Source organism: Nelusetta ayraudi, unplaced genomic scaffold, assembly GCF_046127955.1.
Source record: "Nelusetta ayraudi isolate G7.1 ecotype Tasmania unplaced genomic scaffold, CSIRO-AGI_Nayr_v1 ptg000135l, whole genome shotgun sequence".
NCBI lineage: Eukaryota > Metazoa > Chordata > Actinopteri > Tetraodontiformes > Monacanthidae > Nelusetta > Nelusetta ayraudi.
Window position 1 is genome coordinate 11,928,036 of NW_027466185.1, and position 16,821 is coordinate 11,944,856.

At 44.0% G+C, this 16,821-nt stretch overlaps 3 protein-coding genes and 2 non-coding genes across 6 annotated transcripts; all 5 read right to left on the bottom strand.

Annotated features, from left to right (window-relative positions):
* Positions 1-13: 13 nt before the first annotated feature.
* On the bottom strand, positions 14-2,412 carry rps5 (ribosomal protein S5). The gene is made up of 6 exons (XM_076051505.1): positions 2,268-2,412; positions 1,530-1,633; positions 1,055-1,264; positions 649-777; positions 205-303; positions 14-126 (listed from the first exon to the last, which is right to left on the bottom strand). Coding segments are annotated over exons 1-6 (612 nt in total). The 5' UTR covers positions 2,269-2,412; the 3' UTR covers positions 14-57.
* Positions 376-508, bottom strand: LOC142878607 (small nucleolar RNA SNORA3/SNORA45 family). Its single transcript, XR_012924864.1, has one exon. It is a non-coding gene; the product is annotated as a small nucleolar RNA SNORA3/SNORA45 family (small nucleolar RNA).
* Positions 1,340-1,473, bottom strand: LOC142878609 (small nucleolar RNA SNORA3/SNORA45 family). Its single transcript, XR_012924865.1, has one exon. It is a non-coding gene; the product is annotated as a small nucleolar RNA SNORA3/SNORA45 family (small nucleolar RNA).
* An 850-nt stretch (positions 2,413-3,262) lies between the features above and the next one.
* ppt2b (palmitoyl-protein thioesterase 2b) lies at positions 3,263-8,380 on the bottom strand. The gene is made up of 8 exons (XM_076011258.1): positions 7,887-8,380; positions 6,682-6,835; positions 6,282-6,377; positions 5,854-5,961; positions 5,698-5,781; positions 5,378-5,462; positions 5,108-5,162; positions 3,263-4,945 (listed from the first exon to the last, which is right to left on the bottom strand). The coding sequence occupies exons 1-8, from the start codon at positions 8,082-8,084 to the stop codon at positions 4,802-4,804; spliced, it is 924 nt and encodes a 307-aa protein (XP_075867373.1). The 5' UTR covers positions 8,085-8,380; the 3' UTR covers positions 3,263-4,801.
* A 321-nt stretch (positions 8,381-8,701) lies between these two features.
* Positions 8,702-16,648, bottom strand: cratb (carnitine O-acetyltransferase b). Of its 2 annotated transcripts, XM_076051499.1 has the most exons (16): positions 16,526-16,648; positions 16,156-16,416; positions 15,622-15,852; positions 15,103-15,221; positions 14,968-15,021; positions 14,232-14,397; positions 13,279-13,453; positions 12,998-13,088; positions 12,561-12,648; positions 12,315-12,415; positions 11,976-12,095; positions 11,344-11,466; positions 10,767-10,902; positions 10,623-10,685; positions 10,406-10,543; positions 8,702-9,557 (listed from the first exon to the last, which is right to left on the bottom strand). In XM_076051499.1, the coding sequence occupies exons 2-16, from the start codon at positions 16,204-16,206 to the stop codon at positions 9,354-9,356; spliced, it is 1,860 nt and encodes a 619-aa protein (XP_075907614.1). In that variant the 5' UTR covers positions 16,207-16,416; positions 16,526-16,648; the 3' UTR covers positions 8,702-9,353. The 2 variants fall into 2 exon arrangements, with proteins under 2 accessions (XP_075907614.1, XP_075907612.1); XM_076051497.1 differs by having other exon boundaries at positions 16,156-16,568.
* Between the last annotated feature and the right edge of the window lie 173 nt (positions 16,649-16,821).

Consider the following 16,821-nt stretch of genomic DNA (forward strand, 5'->3'; position numbering starts at 1 on the left):
CATCACAATAAGAGAAATTTGTTTGAATTTATTTGTTTTGTTAGAAAGCAGACACGTTTAACGGTTGGACTTGGCAACTCTCTCCAACTCGTCCTTCTTCTTGATGGCGTAGGAGTTAGATGAACCCTGGAAGAGAATAATCATATTAATCTTGACTGCATTTGTTAGCAGTTTGTTCACAGTTCAAACTTTAGAACTCCCTACCTTGGCTGCGTTGATCAGCTCATCAGCCAGGCACTCGGCGATGGTCTTGATGTTCCTGAAAGCAGCTTCTCTTGCTCCTGTGCACAGCAGCCAGATGGCCTACAGGAGGAAACGGAGGATGGTGAGGCACTGCACACATTCACACTGAGAGGGCCACACTGAGCTGTGATGTGATGTCTCTGAGTCGGTGATTGACTGGACCACAGGAGGCTACAGCCAATGAATAAACAAAGAGAACTTCCTCTACGAGTACTCTAGCACATCGGGACAATGGGCAGTATCCAGACGTGACTCTAGCCTCGCTCAACACATCCGATATAAACTCAAACAAATAGAAAAAAACACAGTGTAATAGAGAAATTAAAAAATATATACAAACTCTTATAATTGGTTACAATTTAGTTAAGATGTCAAACACTTTGGCAGTCCGTTTTGAAAGATCACCTGGTTGACTCTACGGAGGGGTGACACATCCACAGCCTGCCTCCTGACGGTACCAGCACGACCAATACGGGTGGAGTCCTCACGGGGTCCACTGTTGATGATGGCGTTCACCAAAACCTGGAGGGGGTTCTGGAAAAGAAAAAGGAAACACACACACACATTAAGAATTAAAATTGGTCGACAGTGTGCAATGTTTTCCAGCATTAACCGTCAAAAAGATGCAAGTTGCTTTAAATCAAACGGCAGGTTTTTTTTTTAATTCCCAGAGTTGCTCTGGGATTTTTGTTTCACTAGCCTACGTCTGAAAGGACCCACAAGCGTGTAGTACGATTAAGCCTTTTTGACACACGGTAAGTAACCCCGGGAGTTAGTGGGGACACTGGATGCATTGAACCCAACTCCGTACCTCTCCCGTCAGCAGGTGGATGATCTCAAAAGCGTGCTTGACAATGCGGACAGTCATCAGCTTTTTGCCGTTGTTGCGGCCGTGCATCATCATGGAGTTGGTCAGACGCTCCACAATGGGGCACTGGGCCTTGCGGAAACGCTTGGCGGCATAACGTCCTCCAGAGTGTGGCAGGTACTTGGCGTACTTCTCTTTCACGGCAATGTAATCCTGTAGGGAAACAAGCCATGGTGAGTGTTGCAGCTTGAAGAGAGCGAAACACATTGAGGTATTTCACGTAGGAAAGAGTGTGTCTAAGTCGGTGATTGACTGGGTCACAGCAGACTACAGCCAATGAATAAACAGAGACATATTTCTCTACGAAAGCTCTAGCACACATGGCCAACTGGTCAATGTCCAGGTGTGACTCTAGCCTCGCTTTGCAAAGAACTGAAAGTTCCGGTTCATTTTTTTTTCCTTCTCTGTTGACGGTTACCTGCAGAGAGATGTCATTGATCTGGACATCATCGGTGCTCCACTTGCCGAAGAGTTTGATCTCCGGGGTCTCAGCCACAGCGGGGGGAGTCTCCCACTCAGTCACTGCAAATGGTCAAAACACACATTTGACATGATGCGAGGAAGCATCAGCCCTAAGATTCAATCGTTCCAACTGTGAGACGTCATGTACATCGATCAAAACGCCCATATTGTCTAAAGACAAATATAGGCGCATGCAGCATCACGTTGCATAATAATTAATAAAAATAGAGCACATCCTTGCCAATGCGCCACGCTCCCGGGTTAGATCTCGGTTTTCTACTTTAGCAATGCTAGCAGATATTAGCGTAGTCAAATGACGGCAGGAGCTTTCCAAGACTGACAATGTATCTTCATTTAAGTTGACCAAAATGTTTATATCTCATTACATCCCAGAAACATAGCCACAACCTCTTGTATGACGGTTGGGACGATTTCAGCGCTACTTGTTCCATGGCGAGGCGGCTAATCAACGTGCCGCATCCACACGTGCTAGTGAGCTACTAGCTATACGCTAATACCTAGCGCCGTTGTGCTCGTACGGATGTGTTCGATCCAAATTAAACAAACATTGCGGCGAAAGTGACACGGTATATTGCCATCATTTGGTAGATGGAAACATATAAGACTGAAATATCCCGAAATCAACTATTTCAAATACGTCTAAAGACGATTTAAGCTTATTTTTATTACTCACTTCTGTCGGCCGTTCTACACCAGACTTCTCAGAGACGGAAAAGGGCCTTCGTGGGGCGCCGTGTCTACATATCCGGTGAGCTGGCTCGTTACTTCCGGCGCGCAAGGCATGCATGGAGTTTCGTGACCGAGGCGGTGTCATGGCGAATTCTGCATGCCCGTGTCTGCCGAGAGTCGAATGGGACTCGCGGGAGCGCGCACCACTAGCAGCTTCGGCAACAGAGAGTAGTCGCTGAATATCGGTTTAAATAAATTAATAAATAAATAATTAAATAATTAAATATCGTTTGTCTATTTGTCAAATTAAAGTGATTTTGATCCTGTCGAGAAATGCGTGCTCTTATTGTCTGTTTCAGCTGACCAATCAAACGTGCTGTGTCCAGTAAGAGGTGCAGGGTCCAAGTTGGGTCAAAATCACAGTTGCCGAGAAATGCATCTGCTATTGCATTATTATTTTGTGACACTTTTTTTTTCTCTTTTAAGTAAAAGCCTGCTCCTTGCTGGTATCACACAGTAATTAATTCTATCACAACCACTCCCTAAGGATACTCTTTACACACAGCAAATGCTTTATTTAATAAGAGATCATATTTTAAATACACAGTCATCATTATGCATTTGTAAATCACCATGATTAAATCGCTAGCTCCAAGACAAAAATGACACACAAAAAATAATATAAGAAATTTTTTACGCAGTCTGTGAAATTGGTGGTATAATACTCTGATTGTGGAGCCCAATAATCTAGACTATATATTTTTCTGTGCAAGTCGATTGACTGTTTGAGATAGATACCTATTGCATTGCGAGTTTGAATGTGCTTGGATTCAGAGTCACATGTGGACCTCTGCATGAGTACATTGGCAGCAAAGTGCAGTGTGGTGGCTCTGGCATTATCTATTATTGTCCTTTTCTTATCATTAACTTAACGAGGCTTCTGTGCAGGAATCAGCTGACTGGACATGATGTGAGACTTAAGACAAGAGAAAGACTAGATGTTGTTCAAAGCTGTCTCTTTATTTGAGGGACTGACAACATTTGACATTTTCAGGGGTAGAAATTACAGTACAATGTGAAAATAGTTTTATTAAGATTTTTTTTAGTTAAAGAAAACTATCAACATCCTTGTTTACATTATGTAACGTATTAAAACCTAACAGAGGATATTCTTTAGATCCTACACTATGCAGTCATGTCATTCCATTTGCACAAGTAGACATATTCAACAAAGGATGCCACAATATTAAAATAACACTGCTTTAATAATTAAAACTATCCCATCTTTATTATTTTCCAGAGTGTTTCTCTATGCAAATACTGTACAATGCATACTTGACTACTTAAATTACTAGTTTGATGCTTGCATTATCACACAACACATATTCCCATTATTAGTGTTGAGCAGGCATACAAACAAAACAACAGAAATGCAAAGTACATTAAAATCAGTCCCTTTTCCGAGAGACAGACAGGTTTCCCCAAACACTTGATAAAACTAAATACAATGGAAAATAAAGACGCACAATAGTCGTATATACACTGCCAGTCTGCACCGTTCCCTATTCGCCTTTGCACCGACACGAACACTGACGTTTTATAGCACTTTGGTATGGGGCATGAAAGACTGAGGCATGATGGGAAGATTAAGGCGTAATCTACTAGGGCTTCAGGGGTGTGGCACACTAGTGATAATGAACATGACGCTTACCGTTAGATGTGCCACTTCAAGAAGAAAAAAAAGCAATGGGGTGGGGGGCCAGCAAGATGGAAGGCTACATGGCAAAAAAGAATCAGTACTATTACAGATATTTGCATTGTGATGCAAGCAGGGCAGTGATTCCGTACATGTAGACGCAATGACAGAATGACGCTCAGGCACTGTTGTGTTGCGTTCACTGAGGTATACATGACCAAACACGCACACACATGGATAAATACAGTATGTATGGCCGCTCTGAATTCTACCACGACAAAGATGTTTTTTAAAACAACTGAAAGGGCCAGTTCAGCTGATGGTTCCTCCCTGGAGCAGTAGTCACATGGGCCAAATCCATTGCACTCTACCCTGTAACATTATTTTTTGCACACCGTTCTTAGAACGTTGAAACAATTTGACCAACCAAAGCAATTGTTGGCAATAGGTCAGTAATAAATTATGCCTTTCAGCTTGTTGTGCAAATAAAAACAATTCTCTTTTTGGCCTATTTCCCTTTTCCACTGTACGTAGATGAGCTTGAGGACGTGCTGGTAAGGTTTTGTTCTCTTTGGATGGAGCTGGCAGTCCCTTTGCTTATTCCCATGTTAGCTCACTTACATATTTCCCCTCATAAAACCCATCAGCAATTCATCCTAAAAGTAAGTAAACCAATGTTTGGATGACAACTTCATGATCAAAAGGTAAAGTCAGGGATGGTTACCCTGAAAATCACAAGTTGGTCGGGCTTTCAAAAGAAGAAGCTTGCAGTGAGAGAAACAGAGCTTCATACTATACGGTGCATGTGTGTGCTTGTTTGCTGTGCTGCAAAGGAGTTCGTTCTACACCAGCCACTTCTCCATGCACAAGTGGAACACCGTCTCGTTCGAGTGCCAGTACACGTGTTCGACGCCGGGAACGGAGCAGACGATCAGATCCCCACGAGCCGCCAGCGTCTTCAGGCCAAACACGTCGCTTAGGAATAGCTGCAAGTAGCAACAGGAACATTGCATTCAGAGCAATTTCTTAACAATCTATCTGAAAATATAACTTAGAATTGTAAGTCACCATAAAAGTAATATTCACATTGACTGAAAAAAGATGTCAGCAAAATCCAATAAGCAAGTATTTTCTGTGACTTTACTCACATCTTGATGCTGCATCTCAACAACGGTCTCGTTGTCGTCGTAAAATCCAAACTGACTAAGATCATGAGAGAGACAAGGAATGTAGAGTGTGAAAATCATGAGTCATCTGATCAGCCACAGACTAAAAAAAAAACTGCCAAGAACGTAAGTAGAGTCAATGTTCAAGTTTGTTGACCTCAATTTTTTTTGTAGGCAAGTCTGAATGTATCACAGTCAAGTGAAGAAAAAACACTATACGACAATGATTATTCAGAAGTTAGTTAGACTCACCTCGACTGCCACGGAGTGATGACTCCATCATCAGGTCCTCCGACCAACACTAACTTTTGGATCTTGAGGAAGTTCTTCTTCCACTCTGAGGTCAGAACATTAAAAGAAACAGAAAAGAGAAAAGCAGGAGGAAAATCAACTCACAATAATTAGCTTTATGGACAAGGCTACAAATGCGTATAATTCAACCTGATGCTGACCGACACACAGTATTTGCAGTTAGAGCGCCAGTACTTCAGATTCTCCTTCTATTAATGTTTCTTGGACAGGCATATCAACCCTGGCTGTGAGATTCAGTCCCAGATGTAAATGTTGCTGACCTGTTGAGTTGGGATTAGCTCTCTCACTGTTGAGAACAGCCAAGTAATCGCTGCTGTTCACGTACAGGTCTCTGTGGTGGGGGTCTGAAGAGGAGGAGAGGGATGTCAGAACACTTGGCCACAGTCTTAGACACACTCTTACATTGTCAGTCTTACCATTCCAGTAGTTGCAGATGGATATTCTTTGGCCAATTGAGGTGTAGCAGAGGTGGTAGAGGTTGGACTTCACAAACTGTGGGAAGAGGTACCTTAGGTAGTCTGTATCTGAGGGCCAAAGAAAGAAAAAAGCAAAGGGAGGGATGAGGAACAAAACTGAGATGGGGATAAGGAAGTCTAGAATCATACATCTCCATGGTAACTGGCTGCTTTGGCCGCAGGAAGTATGACAAAGCAAATTGTTTAAATGAAGGTTGATCTGAAAAAAAAATGTGCCTATATATATAAAATGTCTCATTTACATTTTCAGGGAAATTTGAAGGATTTCACCGAATGGCTGAATAGCGGCAAGCCTGAACAAGGACAGTTTTAAGCTTCATCCAGCCGCTGTTAGATGATAGAAGTCCAGAAAAAAGTGTTTCACCCACCTCCGTACTGACCAGCCTGTGGTGAGGACAGTGAGATAAAAGTCTGGACATTGTGGTCAGCCAGAGTGGAGAGGATTCCTCTGCAGATCAGCCCACCTAGACAGAGACAAATTGAAAAAAAATCCATCTTCAATAAAACAGAATGGCTTATGAATTTTAGATGATTTGGGCATTTAGTGTTGTCAAAGACATATCTGTACCGGGTTGACTAACAGGGTCCTCTGTAGTGTTAAATTAGCAGTTTAACGCTTAACGTACAGAGTGGTTTAAGGGAGATTCCACTCGCTGACTAAAACAGCAATTGAAGAGCCAACCAAAGACACGTGAGGCTGACGAGTAATCTTCAGGAAATACCAATATTTTTTGTCTGGACTCTATTTTCCTGAATGCACTCAAAGACCTTGAGAGTAGCAGATGAAGTGGACCCCATCTGTGGCTTTTTGCATTATTGGGCGAACAGCAGTCTTGAATCCCTCGACTTGCTTCCACATGGGCTGCAGGCTGGCCGACCTGTCGAACAGGTCGATGACTGTCACATTTGTACCAGGATGCGACTGCGGAGGAGAGAAAATCTTAGTTTATAAAAAAAACAAAACAAGATGTGTTAGGGTTGCAGACCGGAATGGTGTTGCGACAATTCACACGAGCTGCACTGTTTCATCAAGCGTTAAAGCCCTCCTACAAGGTGCAGCACGCTGACCACAGCGTGGAAATGCAACAAGGCAAACCGACATCCTGTGTCATCGAGGGTAAATGTCGATGTCTCGCTATCATCTAGTCAGGATGTGCTTGAAATATTAATGATTGGCTTGGATGTTGGGCCAGTAAGCAGCTGTGTGTACTTGTGCGGCGACATGGTGGTCTGAAGCTCTCTAGGAAAGCAGAGGTTAGAAACAGGAACTCACTTTTGGATTCACTGCAAAAACTTCCCCCATGTGTAACTACTGAACCGTATCGCTCATGACACAATGATTCAAAGCGTGTGTGTGTGTGTGTGTGTGTGTGTGCATTCTATGCAGTGGGTAAGGATAGGGATGTATTCAAAAGACAAAACAGGAAAGGGCACATTTCAAACTGCCTTCTAAAGAGCTAAAGATTTCTGTACAGCACCTGAAAGTACCCCAAATTTTCAAAACAAAGATAAAAAAAAAAAGGAAAAAGTCTCAACTCGCCTGTTATGCAGGGCGCTAAAGATAAGTGTAGGAGAGGGGGCAAAAAAATCGCTTTCCAATAATTTGAAATAACAACCTCATAACATAACATCTGCAACACTAGACTCCAACGGATAAAAGTTCAACTAACCCCTTACCGACATTGCATTAAAAAAAAACAAAAAAACCATCATAAGACATGCTTCCGATTATCCTTGTACCCCAACTTGTACCCCAACAGTAATGAATAATTGCCTGTGATTTTCCACTCTATTTTGCAGAGGTGAAGTTACGCGTCCAGCTGATAACGTGGTTGCACAAGCTGTTGGGCCTGGGCTGTTTACAGCGAGAGGTCAATAAAAGCAGCATCGGTAGTAATAACGATTATTAATGCAAAAACACAAAATATGAACACAGGGAAACAAATCCACACACCATCACCGCAATCACTCACCTGGTTGATAAAGCGCAGTAAGTTTTTAAAATCCCCCGAGCTGTCGAACAGACCGTGAATTATGACCACCGGCTTGAAGCCGACTACCGAAGCCCAGAGACACGCACCGAGCAGCGGGTACAACAGTCCGGCTACTCGGCAGCTGCTGCTGCTGCTGCCGGTGCTGCTTCTTCTTAGTCTCCTTCTCGGGTTCGACATGGCAGGATTTGAAGCCCTTCGTGTACAAATAAAAAACAACGATCAAAACACAAAAGTGCGACCCTAAGACATAAAGAAAAAGAAAAACTACACAACAATACAATCAAAAATAAAAGCATGCGCTCTCGACGTTGGACTAATGTTCTGCGAACATGTCAATTTTAGTTTTCCTTCGTCAGGCTTAAACGCTGGTTTAGCGTTTTTAAAAAGTCATCCCGCTTAAGACAAAGACAAAATGTGTTTCTCTTAAAATGACACAGGGCAGCAGAGGCGCCGTGCTTTTATGTATTTTGTTTGTTCCGGTTCCACGTCTACGTCACGCAGCGCCGGTGATGTCATTTCCTGTCCAGATCGTCCAATTCAAAGTTCGGACGATCCCAGCATTGGACGTCGAGTAGAGAGCCGTGATTGCGTTCCTGAATGTGGCTGGAAGTTTAAAATACTTTTCAGCCATTACTCAGCTGGAAATCATATATAATTAAATAAAAATTAAAATATCAAATTAAAGAATAACAATCGAGTCTTCGCCTTGCGAAGACCTGCTTTGATGAGAGCAGGCCTTCGCTGAGGCTCAGTCCCCAAATATGTTTGCAAATTAAACACACAAAACATTCAGGTGAGTAATCATGTGACAGTCGCCTTTATTAACCAGCCCTGCAGGTTGACAAAATGACATACTCCAGCCTTCTATATACATCCATCAGCTTCGTGACTTTCAGTTCACTTTCAACAAACTTGACGACAAAAATCATTGCTTTCCACAAACATCTGAATGCTGACACGCGTGTGCCTCATTTAATATTAATGCACGGCAGAGGCTGCTGGTCATCTCATGGCCTACGACAAAAAAAAGGGAGTGCGATTGCTTTGATGCTTAGAATGCGTCTTTGGCAACGAGGGAGTGTCAGACTACCTTTCGTTCTGCATTCACCCAAAGTGTACTGCTGCTTCCATGTGCACCCACTGTAGCAAGTCAAAAGCGGCCTGCTTGCGCTGCTCTTTTGCTTGAAAAAGAAAAAAGTGATTTGCTGCTTCAGTGATTGAAAGAAAAAAGAAAAAAAAATCACAAGCACCCCACGATGCTTTTAAGTCTTTAAAGTGATTTTTGCATTCAACTCAGATGTTAAGTGCTGTGTGAACAAACACAATAAACATATTTCATCTGAAAAACAAGCCTCCCTACAAAAATGCTGCCCTAAGAAAATATAGTGCTTTCGTCCTGTGCAGAGCAGAGCAGAGCGGGCTTTACGCTGCTGGACTGCAGAAGCTCTACACAGTAGGCTGCAGTAGCTCCTCGAGGTGGCACAAGGTGTCTTTCACGGTGCGGGCCAACGTCTCAGCATTGGTCTCCTCACAGCAGTTGAAGGCCGTGATGGAGAAGTGGACGTGGTCCGCCTGGGGGTTGTAGCAAATGGCGTAGCCGTCGGGAACCAGCGGACCGAAACACATCACGCTGTCTGTGTTTGCAGGAACCTAAACAGGTGAGACAGAGGAAGGAGGAAATGTCACCAAAAAACCAAAATAATAGTGACAATGTTTAAGGGGCCCTATGTTATATAAATTTGAAGATCTTAATTTTTCATCCCTGCAAGTCCGGCTGAACAGCCTTGCACAATTAATTATCTAAAAACAAAAATTTTCTGCAAAAATTTTCATCCCCTAGCCCAAATTGATGTTTTGTTGGACCATCCATTTCTTTAGAAAGAAATAAAAACAAAATCAGTTTTACAGGGGAACAGAAACCAGGGTGGGGGAGGTATCAGTGTCCTTTGTGACATCACAAAGTGTACAGACAAGATTGTATGTTAAGCCCCAATTCCACTGCCCAAAAAACATGTTTTTTAAAAAAAAAATAATCGGCATTTGGTGGCGGTGGAATCTGCTCACCGAGCCAAAAACAGGTCAAGCTACCCGGGTCAAAATCGGCTCCTATCGGCTAAGCACTAGTCGGCTTGCGGTGGAATCTGTAAACCCGGGACAACACCACCTTTTTCACCTGCAGCACGGGGTGACGTTGAGCGTAACGTGTGCTAAATCATAATATCTCGCCAGTCGCGGCGTATATCATATAAGTTTTCCATCAGCGCTTGATAATTGTTCATTGTCCTCGCTGTTTCGCCCGCTGCTCGCGCACAAAATGGACCAGACGCCGAAGCAATCGCTGCACGGCGGGAAGCGGCCGCAGAGGTGCGCGCCGCTTCAAGTCTGACGTGAATGACGTCATCGTTCCACTACAGCCACTTATCTCAACCATTTCCTCTCAATTTCCACTTCCGCCTAAACCTTCCTTAAACTTTTAGCAAACAGTCAATCTTACACACCTGTCCTGTTCGGAGTTTCCAGTGTGTGGCCAGGCCATATGCTGTGTCCATGAAGATCTTGGGAATGCTCATTCCTCTGTCAATGGCCTCCAGCTTCAGTCCCAGCAGGTGGCTCTCAATTCCATGTCCTTTAAGTGCCTAAACAGAGCAGGAAATAAGAATAAGAATGACAATAACGAGATCATTGGCCCGTAAAGGAAAGTTTTATTTCACTCGCCTGAGTGGTCAGAGATGCATGATTGTCCACAGCTTCTCTGAACAGCTCCAGCTTCGCTTCCCGCTGCAAGGCAATAAATATCATGTTTCTTTAAAAATAAATAAATAAATTTAGCCCTGCGTTAGTGGCGCTTTGAAAACTCACAGATACCGACGGATCATCAAAGGCTCCAATGAATTTCACCGTCTCATTGGTAGGCGAGCGGATATATTCTGTACGTCCTCCTCGAAACATCCTCTGAGAGACGATGTCGCAGGCGGGAACAACCTCATTGTGAACTCTACACAAAAGGAAATTGGATGAAAAACTAATAGGCACTTTGAAAATTACATCCAACAAAAGATGATCAAAGAAACAAAATTTCATGACTTTTTTTTTTTTTTAACAGCCTGAATGGTTAAAGAGAGTGTTACAAATGCACCGAATATATCAAGCACGCTTTAAGAGTAGATATTAAACAATTAGGGTAACATCATATAAATGAATATTAATTACTGAGAGACTGAGAATCCAGTATTTCTAATATAGTTCCAATTGTCTTCTCATTTTGAAACAAATACATTTAGATTTTGTCAAACCTGCATTTGTGTACAATTCAACAAAATTTACTTAAAGAAATGGTGGCAAAAAACAGAAAAAATAAATACACAGAACTGGCAGGCTTAAAAAAGAAATACTATTGCCCATTTCCATGATAACGTGGAATTGTGGCTTTCCTGACCTGTAGTAGGCGAGCTGCAGGGCCACTTGAATGAAGGAGTGAGAACTCAGTTTGTGGCTCTTGGGAAGCTCCTTGCCAAACTTCTTGAAGTTGAACACGTTTACGTCAAGGTCATTGATTAATCTGTATGACATTAAAAAAAAAAAGAAAGACAAAAGAAAAATCAAACTAAGCATTATATTCTATATCTATCTAGAGATAGATAAGTACACACACACACACACACACACACACACACACACACACACACACACACACACACACACACACACACACACACACACACACACACACACACACACACACACACACACGAGAAATGCTAAGGATTAGCACTTCAAAGTGCTGCCACACATCAAAGTGCTGCCACACATTACCTTATTCACATTCAATCAAAGGTGGGTGCCTATTAAAAGAGTTCCCACACTTGCAGAACTAAGTACAAGCGTCTCCTCAGCAGGGTCACATTCACAAGGAAGATAAATGTGTTGACTCTCCCCTCGGCTTTTCTGTACCTTCATTCCAGCTTTGTTGGCATTGGAGCGAGAGAGCAAACAAAGCAGCTCCCTCCGTGCAGCGACACTATTGTTACCTTACAACACATCAGCCACTATATGTTAAGAGAAACTCACATGTCCAGGTTCTGCTTGGCCTGCTCAATGTCCCTCTTGATTTCTCTGTCAATGTGGAAGTAAAGCTTCTTGGGCATTGGGAGTGGGACCAGCGGCGCTCTCTTCGGGTCTGGCTTCTCACTGCATGCATTTAAAAAAGAAAAGAAAAAAGAATTTGTTAGCATAAATTGTGAGAGGCTTCCCTTTGAAGTAAAGCTTTAGCTACACATTTCAATATCATTTTGCAAAACTGTGAAACTCCAGGCCCCTTATTCCATCTTGAGGTCAAGTTAAACACTGAAAAACCTGCCCAAAACACTGAATATGATATTTTAGAGTGGCAACACATGCTAATCTCACCAGTAATCCAGGATGTGATGCAGCAGGGTTGCAATGGGGGGGCCCTCAGCGGTTGCTTGTTCATACAGGAGACCCCAGGAGCCATCCTCGCCCACCACAAACTGCTCAAACACAACACGGAAACATCAATAAATCCTTCAGCAAAGCGAAACTGACCCTCAATAAACTTATTCAACCAATGTATGTATATATATATATATATATATATATATATATATATATATATATATATATTTTTTTTTTTACCTGCAGCGTTTTATCAAACCAGCGGTTTCCACTGTTGGAGAACGTCCCTCCTCCGTGCAGAATCTGTGCTGCTTTACGGCTGGCGTATCTGTCAATCAGAGGCAGCGCGAACAGAAATCACATAAAGTGAACAAAAAGGCAAGTTTTTCATTTCCTGCTACTTCTGTCCTGTCACATGTATCCAAATGGATACATGAGTGGATTAATAGATCATTCTCAGTAAATCTAATTGTGGTATTTGTGTCTTTTATCAGAGTGAATCATTCCTTGGAGGGGAAAAAAAACCCTGCCAGTTACAAAAATCTAACAATATCTGATTGTCATGTTCTTGAAGATTTGTCAGTGTGAGTATGTTTTGGCCTTTGCAACGTTATCAGAAAAGTTTAGGGTAACCGTTTCAACTCGATGCCTGAGTGTGTGTGTATATGTGTGCATACTTCTCATCTGATATCCTCATGACTGGAGAATCCAGGCACACGGAAAAAAGTCCCGTCTCAATCAACCGCACTGATTCCCTGTTCAGTTTGTCTGAGTCACATACACACACAGGGGAGGGGAGTTAAAAGTAGAACGGAAAGACACACACACACACACACACACACACACACACACACACACACACACACACACACACACACACACACACACACACACACACACACACACACACACACACACACACACACACACACACACACACACACACACACACACACACCTTCCAGCAGGCGGTTGTAGGCCTCGCCCCAGGTGTGACGGTGCTCGCTGGTCAGGATGCCCATCGGCTCCTTGTCCGTCTTCCATGACTGAGAGCGGATCCTCAGCAGCTGACTGTGGATCTGACTCTCTGTCATCCGGGAGCCATCGCTGTTGTACACCTCCAGCTGGAAGAACTGGTGGAGGAGGAGGGACAGAGACAATAGTTGCATTTCCATTACAGTTTTCCCGCAAAATAAAAGCGATATTTAAGTACTATTGCGATTTGCAGGTGTTTCCATTGAATGGTGTGAAGCGCAATAAGCTGTAATTCTCGTAAAATCTCGTCCCGCGAGACCCCACTTTGAGGAGGATGGAGGTACAAAACATTTTGCGATAAATGTGTTAGATGTTTTACTGTCAAGAATGGTTGTCATATTTTTCTCTTTGATTATTTGTAAAAAAATATATATATATATTCCGTCTCCTCCTCCGTTCAAACATTAGTTTTGTATTGTAGTGAACTGGGCACGTGATCCCGTACGTCACATCCGATGACGTATAAATGCGGAAAAAGTGTTTCCATGACACTTTTACGAGATACCTCTATATCGATGGGTCTGAAAAACTTAACGATATTTAAGAGGTTTTTCAAAGGTGTTTCCATTACAGTTTGTTATTGCGCAATTCTTGGGGTAATGGAAACGCAGCTACTGACAATGCAAGTCATCCCGCAGCTAATTAGACAGTCCATCAACTAATATCTATAGATTTGAGTCGACTGATCTCACGGGGTGAACCACTGCCACAACAGCTCTCTCCAGGCGTGGCGCACCTAGTGCCTACTTAGTGAGACAGAGGCAGGGAGTGCTAGAGCAGAAACAAAGGTGTGACTGCACAAGACTCAACCTGACCGTGCTGCCATGAAAGGCAGAATGTTGGGACTTCACCGTGGCGACGGCGTCCGCGGCCCACCTGGTAGTTCCTGACCACGGTGATGTGGGTGGGCGAGTGGCGGGGTCGGCCGTAGTGGGCGATGAGGTCGTGTTTGGGCCCGGGGATCCTGCAGGAGGAGAAGAGGAGCGGGTAGAGCTCCATGCACAGCGGCTTCCCCCGCATGTGCTCCACCGGCAGCTGGCAGCTGACAACCAACGGGACACAAAGCGTGTTTAGTTATTGAGTTTGCATGACGGTCTCAAAATTGCAGCAGCTTTGAAATGGTTTGCGGCACTGCAGTTCATGTAAGCAATTAGGCCAGGCCTGTGTTAAGTCAGGTGGCTGCAACAATACAAAATAAAAGAGCCCCTGAACTGATGTCTGGTTGTCAGATTTGAAGATTTGTCTGTGTGTTGACTTTGGATTCTGCTGCAGACGACACATGTAAATAAATTTAGACACAGATTGGAACTTGGAACAGTGAGACAATGCAAATCGAAGCCAAGGGAGGTTTTAAGTTACGGCCAACGATTCAGACGGAGGTGAAAAACAAGTGCGACCTGGCGGCGGATTAACCTGACGGATTATTATAGCAATGTGGCCAAAGGTTGACAATTTATTTACACTGAACAGTTGGCTGTCGAAGCACTGGTTCATCACAACATACTATAATAGTTTGTAAAGAAGTGATCATACAGTTCTCTTTTTATACACTATTTTGGTCTTAAAAAATATTTTTTTTCCCCCACACCAATATAGTTGTAAGCAAACTCACCGGCTGATTTTGGCCTTGAAATCCAAAACTGCTGCAATCAGTTTGGAAGCGAACCTGCGTGGAGACAGTTTATGAATCATCTGCGATTCATATTTGCTTAAAAAACATCTCTCGGGTCAGTTTGTTTGGACTCACACCAACTGGTTCCTCCAGCCGTTATAATCCCTCCTTGGCAGAGAGATGGCTGGGCTCGAGTGCACGGGCAACGGCTGCCTGCTCTCCAGGTAGGTCCACTGCACCAACCACGGTGTGATCTGCAGGGTGACAAGCGCCAAAAGCTAGTTATACTCATTTTATTTCAGCGTGTTATTTTATACAGTCCTGTAGATTTCAGGTGACTGCTGTTCTAAACTGCCATTGCTGCCAGTGCATCAGAACAAATTGCACCTTGGTGACAAATAATGATCTTGAACTGAGCACATGGCCAATATTGGCAAACTTAAAATAAATAGCAATATTAATACGGATCTTGGATGACATCAGACTTTCAAAAAGTATTCAAGAAGTTTTTATTTTATTTATTTATGTTGCCCTACTTAATGATGACCAGCACTCCACTCTCGCTCCATTAGCGCTTTTAAAAATACACCACCAACAATCTGTGACACCTGCCACATTTCCCGCGCACACGCACACGCACACACACAGGCAGACCCAGTTCCTGGTGTGCCTGGCTCTCCTCTCCAGGCCCTCCTGCAGCTGCGCGCCCAGGCCTCCTGGCCTGCCGAACTCCTGCACCATCCTGCGGGTGTGCCTCAGCTCGTCGGGGGGCAGCAGGGGCTCCAGGGCCCTCAGGTAGCTCTGCAGGGTCTGGGCCAGGGGCGGCACGGGCTGGGGGGGCACGGAGGAGAAGGCGCAACAACACGGCTCCAGCCTGAGCGAAACCTACAGGGAGGGGGAGGGGGAGGAGGATTAACGCGTGCCTCAAGTTTGCAGAATACTGCGCGACGCTTGAACTTCGCTGCGGAGGCCACGTAAGGTCAACGCCGCATCAAAATAACACGCAGAAAAGTTGTTCCGCTGAGAATTGCGCGAACTCCAGCTCGGAAATTCGACACAGGAAGTGTGTACAAACAAGATCCGCTGCGTCTTATCTTTGTTTTAAATAATAACAGTGCGTGCGAGGATACGAGCTCGCACACTAGCATGACTCCGTGCATATAATATATACTCACAACCGAGACTCACCCGAGTCAGCCATGCGCGGCTCGGTCCTGCTCGTATTTTCCTCAAAATCATTCTTCCTCAAATCACCAGTCGGCTGCGTGTCGCATCTGGTGGCACCACGAGCTGCTCCAACGCGCACGTCGCGCAACTTTTCCAAACCCCTTCTTTTAAATTTTGCACGAAATCCCGCAGCGTCAAAACGCCAAATTGAGGTCCGGCCCTCCTGCGAGACGTCCGCGCAGAAGCAGCGGACTCATGGTCCGCGAGCACTCGGGAGAGATCCTGAGGGACAAAACGCATCCGTACGTGAGGAACAAAAAAAAAAAGAGAAGAGAAGAGAACCACCCCGCGAGAAGTTGCGTCGGAGCGCGGGGGACATGCACGCACTCACGTCGTCCGCGAGCTGCTCAACGCCGAGACTTGACGCTACAAGTCCGCACACGTGCTGACGTAAAAATACGTTTCCGTAAACACGCTGACGTGTCACGCCTGCATTTATCCGTTTGGTGTCGCTGTTTGACGCTTGGTAGGAAACGACGTTTCTAAATTGGGCGAGGGGGCATGCAGCCGGTTTATCGGCTATACAAAGAGTTATGAGTAATTGTACTAAATTTAAACACATAAACAAGCTAATGTTTTTGTGGGAGCTACGAATGGCGTTTTGCATATGATTGATAGATATAAATT